Source organism: Scyliorhinus canicula, chromosome 1 (genome assembly GCF_902713615.1).
Source record: "Scyliorhinus canicula chromosome 1, sScyCan1.1, whole genome shotgun sequence".
NCBI classification, from domain to species: Eukaryota; Metazoa; Chordata; class Chondrichthyes; order Carcharhiniformes; family Scyliorhinidae; genus Scyliorhinus; species Scyliorhinus canicula.
Genome location: NC_052146.1, coordinates 103,540,156 through 103,553,431, shown reverse-complemented (window position 1 = coordinate 103,553,431; position 13,276 = coordinate 103,540,156). Strand labels below are relative to the sequence as shown.

At 44.3% G+C, this 13,276-nt stretch overlaps 1 protein-coding gene across 4 annotated transcripts; it reads left to right on the top strand.

The window, feature by feature from the left end:
- Positions 1 to 4,986: 4,986 nt before the first annotated feature.
- On the top strand, positions 4,987 to 10,847 carry znf593 (zinc finger protein 593). 4 transcript variants are annotated; one of them, XM_038796701.1, is made up of 5 exons: positions 5,011 to 5,135; positions 6,871 to 6,936; positions 7,298 to 7,510; positions 8,870 to 8,932; positions 10,475 to 10,847. In XM_038796701.1, exons 3-5 carry the CDS (start codon positions 7,311 to 7,313, stop codon positions 10,602 to 10,604), a joined length of 393 nt encoding a protein of 130 aa, XP_038652629.1. In that variant the 5' UTR covers positions 5,011 to 5,135; positions 6,871 to 6,936; positions 7,298 to 7,310; the 3' UTR covers positions 10,605 to 10,847. The 4 variants fall into 4 exon arrangements, with proteins under 4 accessions (XP_038652619.1, XP_038652610.1, XP_038652629.1 ...); XM_038796691.1 differs by lacking the exon at positions 6,871 to 6,936 and having other exon boundaries at positions 4,987 to 5,135; XM_038796682.1 differs by lacking the exon at positions 6,871 to 6,936 and having other exon boundaries at positions 5,005 to 5,135; positions 7,195 to 7,510.
- The last annotated feature ends 2,429 nt before the right edge of the window (positions 10,848 to 13,276 follow it).

Genomic DNA, 13,276 nt, shown 5'->3' with positions numbered 1-13,276 from the left:
CGGGGAGATCACAGTACTCTTTTACTAAGGCCGTAATTCCTGGAAACTTTTCATGTCCGGTGCCTCCGGAAAAGTGAGATTGCGCATAATGGCAAAGACTGCTGGCCGACACGTGGTCAGCAAAATGAAACATTGCTTGTCATCCGGAATTATATCGTTTGATCTAAAAAAAAGTACTTCATCCGCTCTACATATTGGGCCCAGTCTTCCACTGCAAGGTCAAAAGTGTCCAACTTCCCGATGCCTGTCAGTGGCTTCCTCTCAATAACCAGCAGCTGCTAATGAGCAGGTTCCTTCGGGTCGTCCTGTTTTCCTCAACATCACTGTAATAAGTCCACAGAGGCAGAAGTACCTTCACCAGAATTCCTTTTATTTACAAAACCAACAGCCGAACAACCAGGTGCATTCAGCTTGCTGTCTACACTGGGAGTGCAGAGGATCTGACACATCCTGTTATATACAGAGAAAGGGCTTCCCTGATTGGGCCTTTAATCAGGGTACTCATATTCTAATTGGCAAATCTCAAAGGCCTGGTCTAAGTCATGACAGAAACTGATAGTTTTTTTTGAGGAAAGGTATAGGTGATATAGGTCAAAGGTGGGTAGATGGTGTTAAGTCACAAATCAGCCATGATCTTGAATGGTGGAACAGGCTTGAGGGGCTGAATGGCAGAGCTGGTTATAATGGGCTGGATTTTCGGCTACCTGCACCCAGTGTAAATGTTGGGAGTGAGCCCGGTCTACTTGGCTGGCTCGCCCACTTTAATTTTAGTGGGACAGCCATGAGGCGATGTCCTGGAGGAAGTCCCACCTCATAGAGCGGCTGGCCAATCAAGAGTTAAATGCAGACATTTACACATGTGCCACATGTCTAAGATGCTGAGCTGAATTTTATGTATCATCCACATGTGGGAAAACGGGTGGGTGGACCTGTGCTTAAGTGATATGCCCAATGCTGGCAGGCTCCTGCCATAATTTTGTAGGTGGTAGGGGAGGTGTTAGGTGGTTGGCCCATCTGTGACCCAATTGAGGCCATTCAGTGAGCAATTAACACCCAATTAATGGCAACATCCTGTTGTTGCTCCAGATTAGTGGGCGGCAGCAGAGCCTGCACCCAACATATAGTGTGCCAGGTTTAAAAAATTTTTTTTTAGAATATCCACTTCATTTTTTCCAATTAAGGGGCAATTTAACGTGGCCAATCCACCTAACCTGCACATCTTTGGACTGTGGGGGCGATACCCACGCAAACACGGGGAGAATGTGCAAACTCCACATGGACAGTGACCCAGAGCTGGGACCTCGCAGTGCCGTGCGGCAGCAGTGCTAACCCACTGCGCCACCGTGCTGCCCTTAGTGTGCCAAGTTTAACCATTCATTCGCTCATAGGATGTGGCCATTAATGGCTAAGCCAACATTATTGCCCATCCCTTATTGCCCTTTAGTGGTACTAAAGTGGTGGTGGTGAGCCCCCATCTTGAATTGCTGCTGTCCATGTGGTGTTGGTACACGCATGGTGCTATTAGGAAGCGAGTTACAGAATTTTGATTGCGGTATAGTGAAGGAGTGGTAATCTAGTTCCAAGTCAGGATCATGTGTGAATTGGTGGGAATCTTGGATGGGGGTGCCCATCAAGTGGGTTGCTTTGTCCTAGACAATGTACAGCTTGTGTGTTGTTGGAACTGCACGCATCCAGGCAAATGGACAGTATTCCATCACACCCCTGACTTGTGCCTGATAGATGGGGGATAGGCTTTGCGGGTTCAGGAAGTGAGTTACTTGTTGCAGAATTCCAAACCTTTGGTTTGTTCTTATAACCTAGTTTGGGGAAGGGGGGGGATGTGTCAGAATTAAAGAAATAATACTGAAAAGGCTGGTGGGAACTGTTGTGAAAAGGCAATGAATCTTTATGATATGAATCCTAAAATACTAAAGAGTTTTAGGAAGCAAGTAGCAGAGATTTTAGAAGGAAAGAACTTGCATTTATATCATAAAATTTACAGAAGGAGGCCATTCGGCCCATCGAGTCTGCATGGCCCTTGGAAAGAGCACCCTACTTAAGCCCACACTACCCTATCCCCATGACTCAGTATCCCCACCAAACCTATTTGGACACTAAGGGCAATTTAGCGTTGCCAATCCATCTAACCTGCACATCTGGACTGTGGGCGGAAACCGAAGCACCCGGAGGTATCCCACGCAAACACACGGGGAGAAAGTACAAACGCCGGAATTGAACCCGGGTCCCTGGAGCTGTGACGCAGCAGTGCTAATCACCGTGCCGCCCCATATAGTAGCTGCTATGACCTGAGAATGCTCCAAAGGACTTTACAGCCAAACAAGCACCTCTGAAATGTAATTATCAGTCTAATGTAGGAAGCACAGAAACAATATATTGAGTAGTATATTCACAAATGGTGTAATGGTATCTTCCATATCCACCATAGAGCATTACAGAATTCCTCTGATGTACAGCACTTCCTCAATATTGCACTGGAGTACCAGTCTCCATTATGTGAAGACTTTGGCATGGTATTTAGGGGCAAACGTGCTCCCACTGAAAGAAGGAAAATGTAAAATTGTCCACTTTGGCAGGACGAATACAAAAGAAGCATGTTATCTAAATGTTGAGAGAAACCTCCGAGATGCAGAGATATCTGGTGTCCTTGTGCATAAATTGCAAAAGGTTAGTACGCAGATACAAGAAGTAATCAGGAAAGCCAATAGGATGTTAGCCTTTATTGCCAGGGCAATTCAATATAAAAGTAGGGAGGTTATTATCCTTCAATTATACAGAGCATTGATGAGACCACGAGCTGGATTCTCCAGCAACATGTTTCTCAGCGGCATGCCGTTGGCTGGCAGTGGGATTCTCTGTTCCCGCTGCTAGTCAATGGGACTTCCCATTGAAGACACCCCACGCTGCCGGAAAACCCACGGGCAGGGGTGCACTGCCGGCGGGAACAGAGAATCCTAACGTCTAGAGAATTCCGGTCCACATCTGGAGTTCTGAATACAGTATTGGTCTCCTTATTTAAGGATGTAAATATGTTGGAAGCAGTCCAGAGAAGGTCTACCAGATTAATACCTGGAATGAACGGGTTGTCTTATAAAGAATGGATGGATATGTTAGGGATGTATCCACTGGAGTTTAGAAGAGTAAGAGGTGACTTGATTGAAACATTTAAGATCCTGCGGGCTATTGACAAGGTCAGTGTGGAGAGGATTTTCCTCTTGCGGGAAAATCTGGAACTTGGGGGGTCACTGTTTAAAAATAAGGGTTGTGCAATTAAGACAGAGCTGAGGATAATTTTTTTCTCCCAGACGGTCGTGTTGGAATATCTCTTCCACAAAAGTCAGTGAAAGCAAAGTCTTTGCATATTTTAAGGTAGAGGTGAATGAACTCTTGATTAACAAGGGGGTGATAGGTTATTGGGGGGTAGACAGGAAAGTGGAGTTGATATTACAGTCTGATCTGCCAAGATATTATTGAATGGTGGAGCAAGTTCGAGGGGCCGAGTGGCTCCTAATTCTTATGTTCGTATGACACAAAAAAATCATCAGGACAATTGATCACATTGAGTATTAATTGTGTTACATTTTGTATCAGTTCATCTGATCAGTACAGTTCTGTGCTGTACTGTTCTATGTTCTGTGTTCTATCTACATTATATACATTTGAATTATTTAACTTCCACCGCTCTTTGAAACATCCCTGGAAATTGTGCTAGAGAAATACAAGCTTTAGCGCAACACCTTTGTTTAAAACATGAAAAGTCTGCACTCTTTGATTGTTAAAGATGTCTATAATATGACAATCTCCACCAGAAACTTCAGAGGCATTGGCCATTTCTGAAATTGTCACTAGGGAGTGTAATGAGCCACCTGAAACAGGAGAACACAACATATTCTGAGACTGGAGCTGATCCTGAACAAACTTGTTTTGTTACAACCATCATGAAAAAGATTAATGGATGCGATCATAACCAGAAGCAACATTTTGTGTTCACACACAGTACCTATATCTGCCAGGGAGGGAGACAAACGTAAATCCAATTCATTTGTAGGATTTCTTTGGAAGAAGGAAATAAAGGAGATACAAAGGTCATATTTTCCACTCATACAGGGTGATCGCTGAAAAACAAAATTGCACGAGCTGCAATTACAACATGTTTTTTTTAAAGAATTTTTTTAATGCTTTTTGAAAAGGAGTGTTTCAGTTAGTAGCATTCAGTTAGTAGTAATAATCTTTATTATTGTCACAAGTACACTTACATTAACACTGCAGTGAAGTTACTGTGAAAAGCCCCTAGTCACCACACTTTGGCACCTGTTCGGGTACACTGAGAGAGAATTCAGAATGTCCGATTCACCCAACAGGCAAGTTATTCAGGACTTGTGGGAGGAAACTGGAGCACCCGGAGGAAACCCACGCAAACACGGGGAGAACGTGCAGATTCCACACAGACAGTACCCCGAGCCCTGAATCAAACCTGGGACCCTGGTGTTGTGAAACAACAGTGATAACCATTGTGCTACCGTACCAAACCCGTTGAGGGTTCAAGTTCCACTGCAGGACTTGTTGCACTGTTGGAGGTGCCACCTTTTGAATAAGATGCTAAACCCAGAAGAACAACCTGCCTCTCAGGTTCCCCGAGCACAATGTCTAAGAACAGTAGTAGTGTTCCCCCGGTGCCCTGGCTAATATTCATAGCTCAATCAACATGACACATTAAAGTGGATTATCTGATCATTTTCACATTACTGTTTGTGGGTGCATAATGTAGGTAAACCAGCAGCCGTGTTTCCCACAACAGTGAGCACACTTTAAAAGTACCCCTTAGGCTGGAAAGAAAAAATCCTGAGTCGAAAACTTTGCAGAACAGCAATAAATAGGAGAGGGTTCACTTGCCTCGTTTTCCTCCTCTCATCAAACGGGGTTATCTGGGATTTGGTTTGACTACATTGCAACATCCAGGGGGCGGCACGTGACGTTCGGGGACCCTGTGAACTTGCAGCAGCTGACCCGGAAGCGGTTCTCGTGTTTCCGGGCAGGAGGCTGCGTGGCTCAAGGTGAGGAACGGGGGTCCGCCGATTGGGAACCGAGAGTTTGTGGCGGCGACGGCGAGAGACTAGGTAAGGATCGGGTCGCGTTTTGTTCCTCCGTACCTTTCCCTGCGTCAGCCTGGAGGGCAATTCGGCTTTGGTAGGCGGCACATTGACACTGGCGCCTGCCCCGCACCCTGGTTACTGTGAAGCATTTTAATTTATTTTCATAAATTTAGAGTATCCAATTCTATTTTTCCAATTAAGGGGAAATTTAGTCTGGCCAATCCACCTAACCTGCACATCTTTAGGTTGTGGGGGTGAAACCCACGCAGACATGGGGGGAATGTGCAAACTCCACACGGACAGTCACCCAGGGCCGGGATCGAACCTTGGAGCTCGGCGCTGTGAGACAGCAGTGCTAACCACTGCACCACAGTGCTGTGAAACATTTACTCGATGTTTTGTGCCTTTACCTGTTGGTGGTTTAGCATCTGAAGCACGGTGGCCATGTTTAAACCACCTCACCATGTAAGATAGACTTTTTTATAATCTTTATTGTCACAAGTAGGCTTACATTAACATTGCAATTAATGAAGTTACTGTGAAAAGCCCCTAGTCGCCACATCCCGACTCCTATTCGGGTACACGGGGAGAATTCGGAATGTCCAAATTACCTAACAGCACATCTTTCGGGAGTAGTGGGAGGAAGCTGGAGCACCTGGAGGGAACTTGCAGCAAGTGGTCCAGCCTATGGCTGTTCAAAGGTTTCATGATCAGGATTTGCCCTTAACGGGGCAGCATGTGGTGCAGTGGTTAGCACTGGGACTGCGGTGCTGAGGACCCGCGTTCGAATCTCGGCCCTGGGTCACTGACAGTGTGGAGTTTGCACGTTCTCCCCATGGCTGCGTGGGTTTCACCCCCACAACCCAAAGATGAGCAGGTTAGGTGGATTGGCCACGCTAAATTGTGCCTTAATTTGAAAACAAATAATTGGGTATGGGGGGAGGGGAGAGGGTGCAAATGACTTAGAGTAGCATAGTGGTTAGCACTGCTGCCTCGATGCCAGGACCCGGGTTCGATTCTGACCTTGGATGACTGTGGAGTTTGCACGTTCTCCCTGGGTGTCTGTGTGTGTTTCCTCCGGGTGCTCCAGTTTCCTCCCATAGTCCAAAGATGTGCATGTTAGGTGGGGTGGACCCAGATAGGGTGCTCTGTCAGAGGGTTGGTGCAGACCTGATGGCCTCCTTCTGCACTGTAGAGATTCTATGGGCCTAAATTTGGTTTGTTGGACCATCTTTCATCATTTGATCCATGTTCCAAATCCCTATTAAACATTTTTTGTTGCTATTTTTTTGTGAAATGTGGGTGTTGCGAGTTGGGCCAGCATTTGGTGCTCATCCCTAATTGCACTTGAACTGAGTGGCTTGCCCAGCCATTTCGGTGGGCAGTTAAGAGTCACTGCTGTGGGTTTGGAGCCACATGTAGGCTGTACCGGGTAAGGGCGGCAGATTTCCTTCCTGAAAGGGCACTAGTGAACCAGGTGGGTTTTCAGTCAATCATTTCATGGTCACAATTGCTGAGATGAGCTTTCAATTCCAGATTTTATGAACTGAGTTTAAACTCTTATCCGCTACTGTGATGGGGTTTGAACCCATATCCCCAGATCAATAGCCTAGGTCACTGGATTCCTACTGCGCTACCATCTTCCTCCAAAACTCCTCTGGGTTTAAAATTCTTAGAACACACTGAGAAGCATTTAAATATTAAAGACTAGAAAAACTAACGATTTAATTTTTCTTGCTAATCTTCAAATTATTAACAGGTCACAAAGACAGGTCAATTGTTAAATTCAACATCAGAATATTGTCTGTGAGTCAACAACTAAAAGGTATGAATTTATGCTTTTGCAGAAAAGACGTGGGAATTTTTGCATTTTAAAAAAAACCGTGAATGTATAGACATAAAAGCAAGATACTGAAGACCTGAAATCAAAACAGAAGTGCTGGAAAAACACAGCAGGCCTGACAATCTGTGAAGAGAGAAACAGACTTAATGTTTCAAGCCCAATATAACTCTTCCTCAGAATCCAAAGTTCAGAAAAAGAGTCATATTGGACTCAACGTTAACTCTGTTTCTCTCTCCACAGATGCCTCCAGAACTGAGTCTTTCCAGCAATTTTTGTGATTCTATTCAAGACAGTGGTGGAAACAAAATCCAAATAGGCTATTTCTGTTGACTTTTGTTCTAAGGTCATTGGTGGAAATGACTCGCTCGAAGAAGATACGAAATCACAATAGCGACAAAAAGAAAAGTGTATCGAAGCAATGGAAAACGAAAAGGCGAACAAAAGATTTAGACCAGATTCATGAAGATATGAAACCTGAAAATGCAAACAAATTATTACACCAGGAAGTAGATTACGACGCCATTGGAAGTGCACAATTCTATTGCTTACACTGTGCGTAAGTGAACAATGTGTTCCCTATTGTTTTGGAACGATTATTATTTCTCAGAACAGTGTTCTTCAAACTTTTTTTCTGGGGACCCATTTTTACCAACCGGCCAACTTTCGGGACCCAACCCGGCCGACCCTCACAATCCATGCCGGCCGGCCTTCGCGACCCACGCCGGCCAACCTGCGCAACCCACCATTTTCTCTTACCTTGTTTGCTGCTGACAAAAAATGGGGGAAATGGTTTGGGGTCCCTTTGGCCCTCGTACACGCTCCTCCAATGGAACCTGTTGGATGAAGGTGAAGCCTTCTGGTGTCGCAAAATATGGAGTCTCCATCTGTCAAGTTCTGTACTTTTTTCCTGTAAAATTTTATCAAATAAAACCTCCCCCCCGAATGTGTTTTTTAAAAAAAATAATAAATAAATAAATAAAATGAATAAAATAAATGAACAAGATAAAAATTTAAATGAATAAATTAAATTGTAAAACAAAAAACTGCGACCGTTTTTTAAAAAATGGGGGCACGCATGCGCAGTGCGGCCGCATTTTTTTTGACATGTTTGCAGCTGGCGTTATTAACAGCCTGCTGTTGTGTGCAGATTTGCGCGATCAAGAGAGCCGCGACAGACAGCTCCACGACCCTCCCGACACCCACCTGTGACCCACCCGCGGGTTGTGCCTCCGAGTTTGACAATGCCTGCCTCAGAAGGAGCGTATTCATTTATCGCCTATTGGTATTTAATTGAATGTCGCACACCTTTGACACCACAGATGAGTTGCGCCCAAGAACCTCAGCAGCTCTTTATCCACACCTCTTGAAGTGGAATTTCTGGGATGAATTTACAAAAGGGAGGGACAACAAGCGAGGACCACAAGCCACCGGGGGTGGGTATTCTGATGAATTGAGGGTGTTCCGCCTAAAATTCTACATCTGTTATGGACCAAGTATGATTACCAAAGGTCATTTACAAACATTTTCAGAATTCAACTTTCAAAAATTCCTTCATGGAATGTGTAGTTTGCTGGTAAGGCCAACATTTGTAACCCATTCCCAATTGCCCTGTAGAATGTGATGGTGAGCCGCCCGCCGCCTTGAACCGCTGACCTGTTTGCGAACAGCCACAAACATGTGGTTGACTTCTAACTGCCCTCTGAAATGGTCTAACAAGCCCCTTTGCTATATTCAAGGAGGGAACTCACTGTCACCTCGAGAGCAATTATGGACTGGCAATAAACACTGGCCTTGCGAGAAACGCTCACGTCACTTGCATCAATTTAAGCTTGAATATGGTTTGACAGGTGGCCACAGAGGTTTGCAGTACTTCTGTTACTTTTTAGTCACTTTTTTTCTTTTGCTTCATTTGCAGGCGGTACTTCATTGATCAGAGAAGTCTCAAAGAGCACTTTAAAACAAAAGTTCACAAGCGAAGGTAATGTCAATTATTCTAAAATTAATCCAGGACTAATTGATGCTGCATAATTATAAAGATCGATGTTATGAATCGCAAGAATACTCTATACATCTTTAGGAAACCTACATATGCATTATTTAGCATGTGCCAAAAAGAAGGCTGTTTCATTATTGAGATGGAGCCATAAACTGTGTTAAATCTGCATAATCGAGGATACTTAATTTAGTCAGTGACTAATACTGATGGACAAAGTACCACGGGTTACAGGTGACCATTCTTGATTTATAAAGCTGCATTGTAAACTGTGGCAAGTTATGTAAATCGGGTGGAAATTATAGACTGGCTGAATCTTTCTGTCGCCATGACTAAAGGTGTCTCCCACTACTCAAATCTCCTTCTCCTCCTCTCCTACCCCTCCCCCCCCCCCCCCCCCCCCCCCAAACACACACACACACACACACACATACTTGGGTAGTGAGTTACAGATTGCTCGGGGAATTTGAGTGGCTGAGGCAACATGTACTTTTACATGCATGTTGTCTAGAGCTATGGCTAGTGGTGGTAGAGGCTGTAATGTTCTCTCCATTACCAGGCTGATGAGGAATCTGCCCCAAATGTAGCATAATAGGTGTGTGTTAGATAGATTTTGAGGTACTTTGGTTGCATTATGAATGTACTTTCCTTGGCCATCAAGTCCTGAGATGGGATGTGAATCCAGAGCTGCTGGCTCAGAGGCAGGGATCCTACTTCGTGTACCATAAGACCTCCTGACGCATTGACTATGTAAGTGCACTTTTCATCAAGTCAGTGGCTGTTTTTTATGAGTCAGACCCCCGATTCACTCATTCCTCCGTCTTCTCTCATGCCCCCACCACTGAAGTTTTGTGGGGGGAGGGGCATGAGCCAATTATACAATCCCCTTTAATGCCTTTCAAAGGAGCCTTGATCATGAATGTTGACATGCTAATGAACTCTTTGGGGCTACAAATCACACTGATTTTATTCTTTTCTGATGTACATTTTTTAAAAATAAATTTGAGTACCCAATGTTTTTTCCAATTAAGGGGCAATTTAGCTTAGCCAATCCATCTAGCCTGTATAACTTTGGGTTGTGGGGGTAAGACTCACGCAGACACGAATGTGCAAACTCCATGCAGACAGTGACCCGGAGCTGGGATCGAACCGAGGTCCTCTGTGCTGTAAGGCAGCAGTGCTAACCACTACGCCACCATGCCGCCCCACTGATGTACACTTTTAACAGACATTGCCAGTTAGTGATCAGTAATGGAAAGCTGGGCCAGTTTTCCTTTGCCAAAGCCAGGTTCTTCTGAGGCCTGTTATGTCTGAGCACAGATCTGGTCCGTATCTGTTATTCACTGGCTAAACTCACTGCACGCTTGGGCGAGCCTGGGTCAGTTTAACATGTTGAACCTAATACCTGAACTGGAAGAAATGGGCCCATTAATTGAACAGGAGAAATTTGCCATCCCATGATCAATGCTCACTTAAATCAACCGTTGAATTCTCATACTGGTGCTTTTGGTTTTGTATATTTTCTAGATTAAAGCAGCTGAGTGAAGAGCCGTACACTCAGGAAGAAGCGGAACGAGCAGCAGGAATGGGCTCCTATATACCAGCAAAGAAAATCAAAGTTGAGACACAGACCATAGAGGAAGAAATGAAAATATAGTAATTTGATCTTATAAAAAAGATTGTCCCTTATTCCAAAAAAAAGTTATTTTAATATTATTCACAATCTCAACTTCCTGGTTTTGATCCGACTGATTCAACCGATCATCTGAAATATCAGCATTGTCTGTAAAAAATACACTTAAAGCTGGTAACTTTATCCCTTGATAGGATTGTATTGTACCTTCTGTATGGGCTGTGAAAACTGCTCACAAAAATAAAGAAATTCCAATGAGAAACTAAATGGTGTATTTTGATCTTTGAATTGCTGGATGCCCCGCTCTGGAATGAATGGCAATTGACAAAGTAGAGCTTTCTAGCTATTAGAAATTATGCTAATAGGTGTGCACTTATTTACCAGTGAATGAAAAGGGGACGAAGGAACAAATCTATTAGCATATTTCAGTGAGATGCGGAAACAACAAAAAGGGTGGTATTTGTAGGCTGGGAGAAAGACAATAAAGAGCAAGGAGGGGGGGGAAAAATATTTGAAATATGTACAGGAGAACTTTCTTGATCAGTATGTCTCCAAGCCAATGAAGAACGAAGCAGTATTGCATCTAGTTCTGGATAATGCAATAGACAATATTTCACTGGGGAGGCTAACTACTGTGCTGCCCACAAACATCTAGTGCTGGGGGCAGCACGGTGGCGCAGTGGGTTAGCCCTGATGCCTCAGCACCGAGGTCCCAGGTTCGATCCCGGCTTTGGGTCACTGTCCGTGTGGAGTTTGCACATTCTCCCCGTGTTTGCGTGGGTTTCACCCCCACAACCCAAAGATGTGCAGGGTAGGTGGATTGGCCACCGCTGAATTGCCCTTTAATTGGAAAAAATGAATTGGGTTCTCTAAATTTATTTTAAAAAGCATCTACAGCTAACCATGGTCACCGTACCGCCCACAAACAACAACCAAATTAAATACATAATTAAAAACCTAGCTTATTGTTACCACATAATACAGGATCATAATCAAGTCAGGGAATTGTCTTTTCCTGTGTTATGGGTCAGGGTTTAGAGAATCCCAAAGTGTATCATGGAGTTCACCTGACCCACAACTTTTAATAGAGCACACGGCTCACTCTACAGGTGTGCTACAGCAGAAAGTGGACCAGTGGTTCTTAAAAACAAAACAATGTTTACTCTATGAACTTAAGTTAACCTTTTTAAAACAAACAGTGAATATCTTAGCATCCAGTAGATCAAATACACACCCCAAAGAAAACAACACTAAGTAATCTGTATGCTGTTCTTTTAACATCCAAAAGACTTAACAAACCTCTAAACAGGAGCACATCAGGGTTTACATTCAAGACTGAAAACATTTATACTTCTTATGAATTCACCAAATGATCCATAGATAGTTTTTGGATGGCAGAGATCAACAACAGTGCAGCTCACAGACACCCCCCAAGCTTTCTCAAACTGAAACTAAAAAAGCAGAAGTAGAGCTCAGCTCCACCCACACTCTGACATCACTCCAGTAACATGAGCAGCTTCATTTCTTAAAGGTATATTTCTTAAAGTGACATTCTCATGACACCTGGTCCAGTAAAAACATTTAAACGGCCTTTACAAATGTTTTCTGCACTGCCATGGCTCTAAGACATGGAGGGGGTTCGCTGGAAAACTTGGCCTTAAGGCTTGGTGGCTGGAAAACTGGCTTGTCTGCTTCCTGAGCCTGTTACATGTTAACTGGCCTCTCTTGCTTCTCTGGGTCTGGCCAATTATACTTTTGTTCCTCTTTGATTCTGTCTTCTGTGTATTTGGCTGTCTGCCCGTATCAACTTCCTTGACTCCAACATTAATGTATGTATCCCACATTGATGTTCCCCAATTGTCTATGTTAAGTGTTCCTAAAGCCATTCATATCCGATTCTTATCTAAACTGCCTTGTAATCTTGTTACTGGGAGAGAGGCATCACATTGAGGCCTTTTGAATAAACCCTACTGCTGTCTCTAGGCAGATCCCTTCCTGTTGCTGGACTGCTCACATCCTATTAAATTTGTTGGCAAATTCATGACCGTCTTTCTTTGTGTTCCTCCCCAGGGCTATTGTGGTGATTGGGTTGTTGAGGGAGGTTGCTCTAGATATCTTTTTTGTGACAGTGGTCATTGTGAGCTAGGCTGGGTGTCCCCTCTTTGGGGGTTCTTATCTCCTTTGCTTCATAAGGGTAAACACTGTGTTGGTTCTTATTCTGATCTGGTTCTGTGTTTATGATGGGGGTGGGTGTGGGGGAAATTACCCCTTGCTCCTTGGGTGTCTCCCTCCTTGGCCAGGACTGGAATAATCATTATCTTGTGGTGCATTGTCCTCCATGGGATTGGAAAGGTGCGGACTCGATGGGGGTGCAGGTTTGTGGGATGTGCTGGAGGCTCCGGTTTCTTGTGTGTTGGATTACCCTGGGCTAGGCTAGTCCCAGTGCTGTGGCTGTTATCCTATTGCCGCTATGGGCTTGGGATGTCCCTCTCTGACGGTATGGAGAGGCTGAGTTGTTTCCTTCTCTATCTGGTACACGGGGTCCTGAGAATGGGTTGAATTCTGTACCTTGGTGGATACACCCTGTTGTTCCCCCTAAGGAGGTGCGTCATTCTCCTGTTGTTTGAGTGGCTTGTTCTCCACTGGTGGGTGTTGTCATGTGGTGGGATAGCTCGGGTGGGTCATTTTTTTTTGCT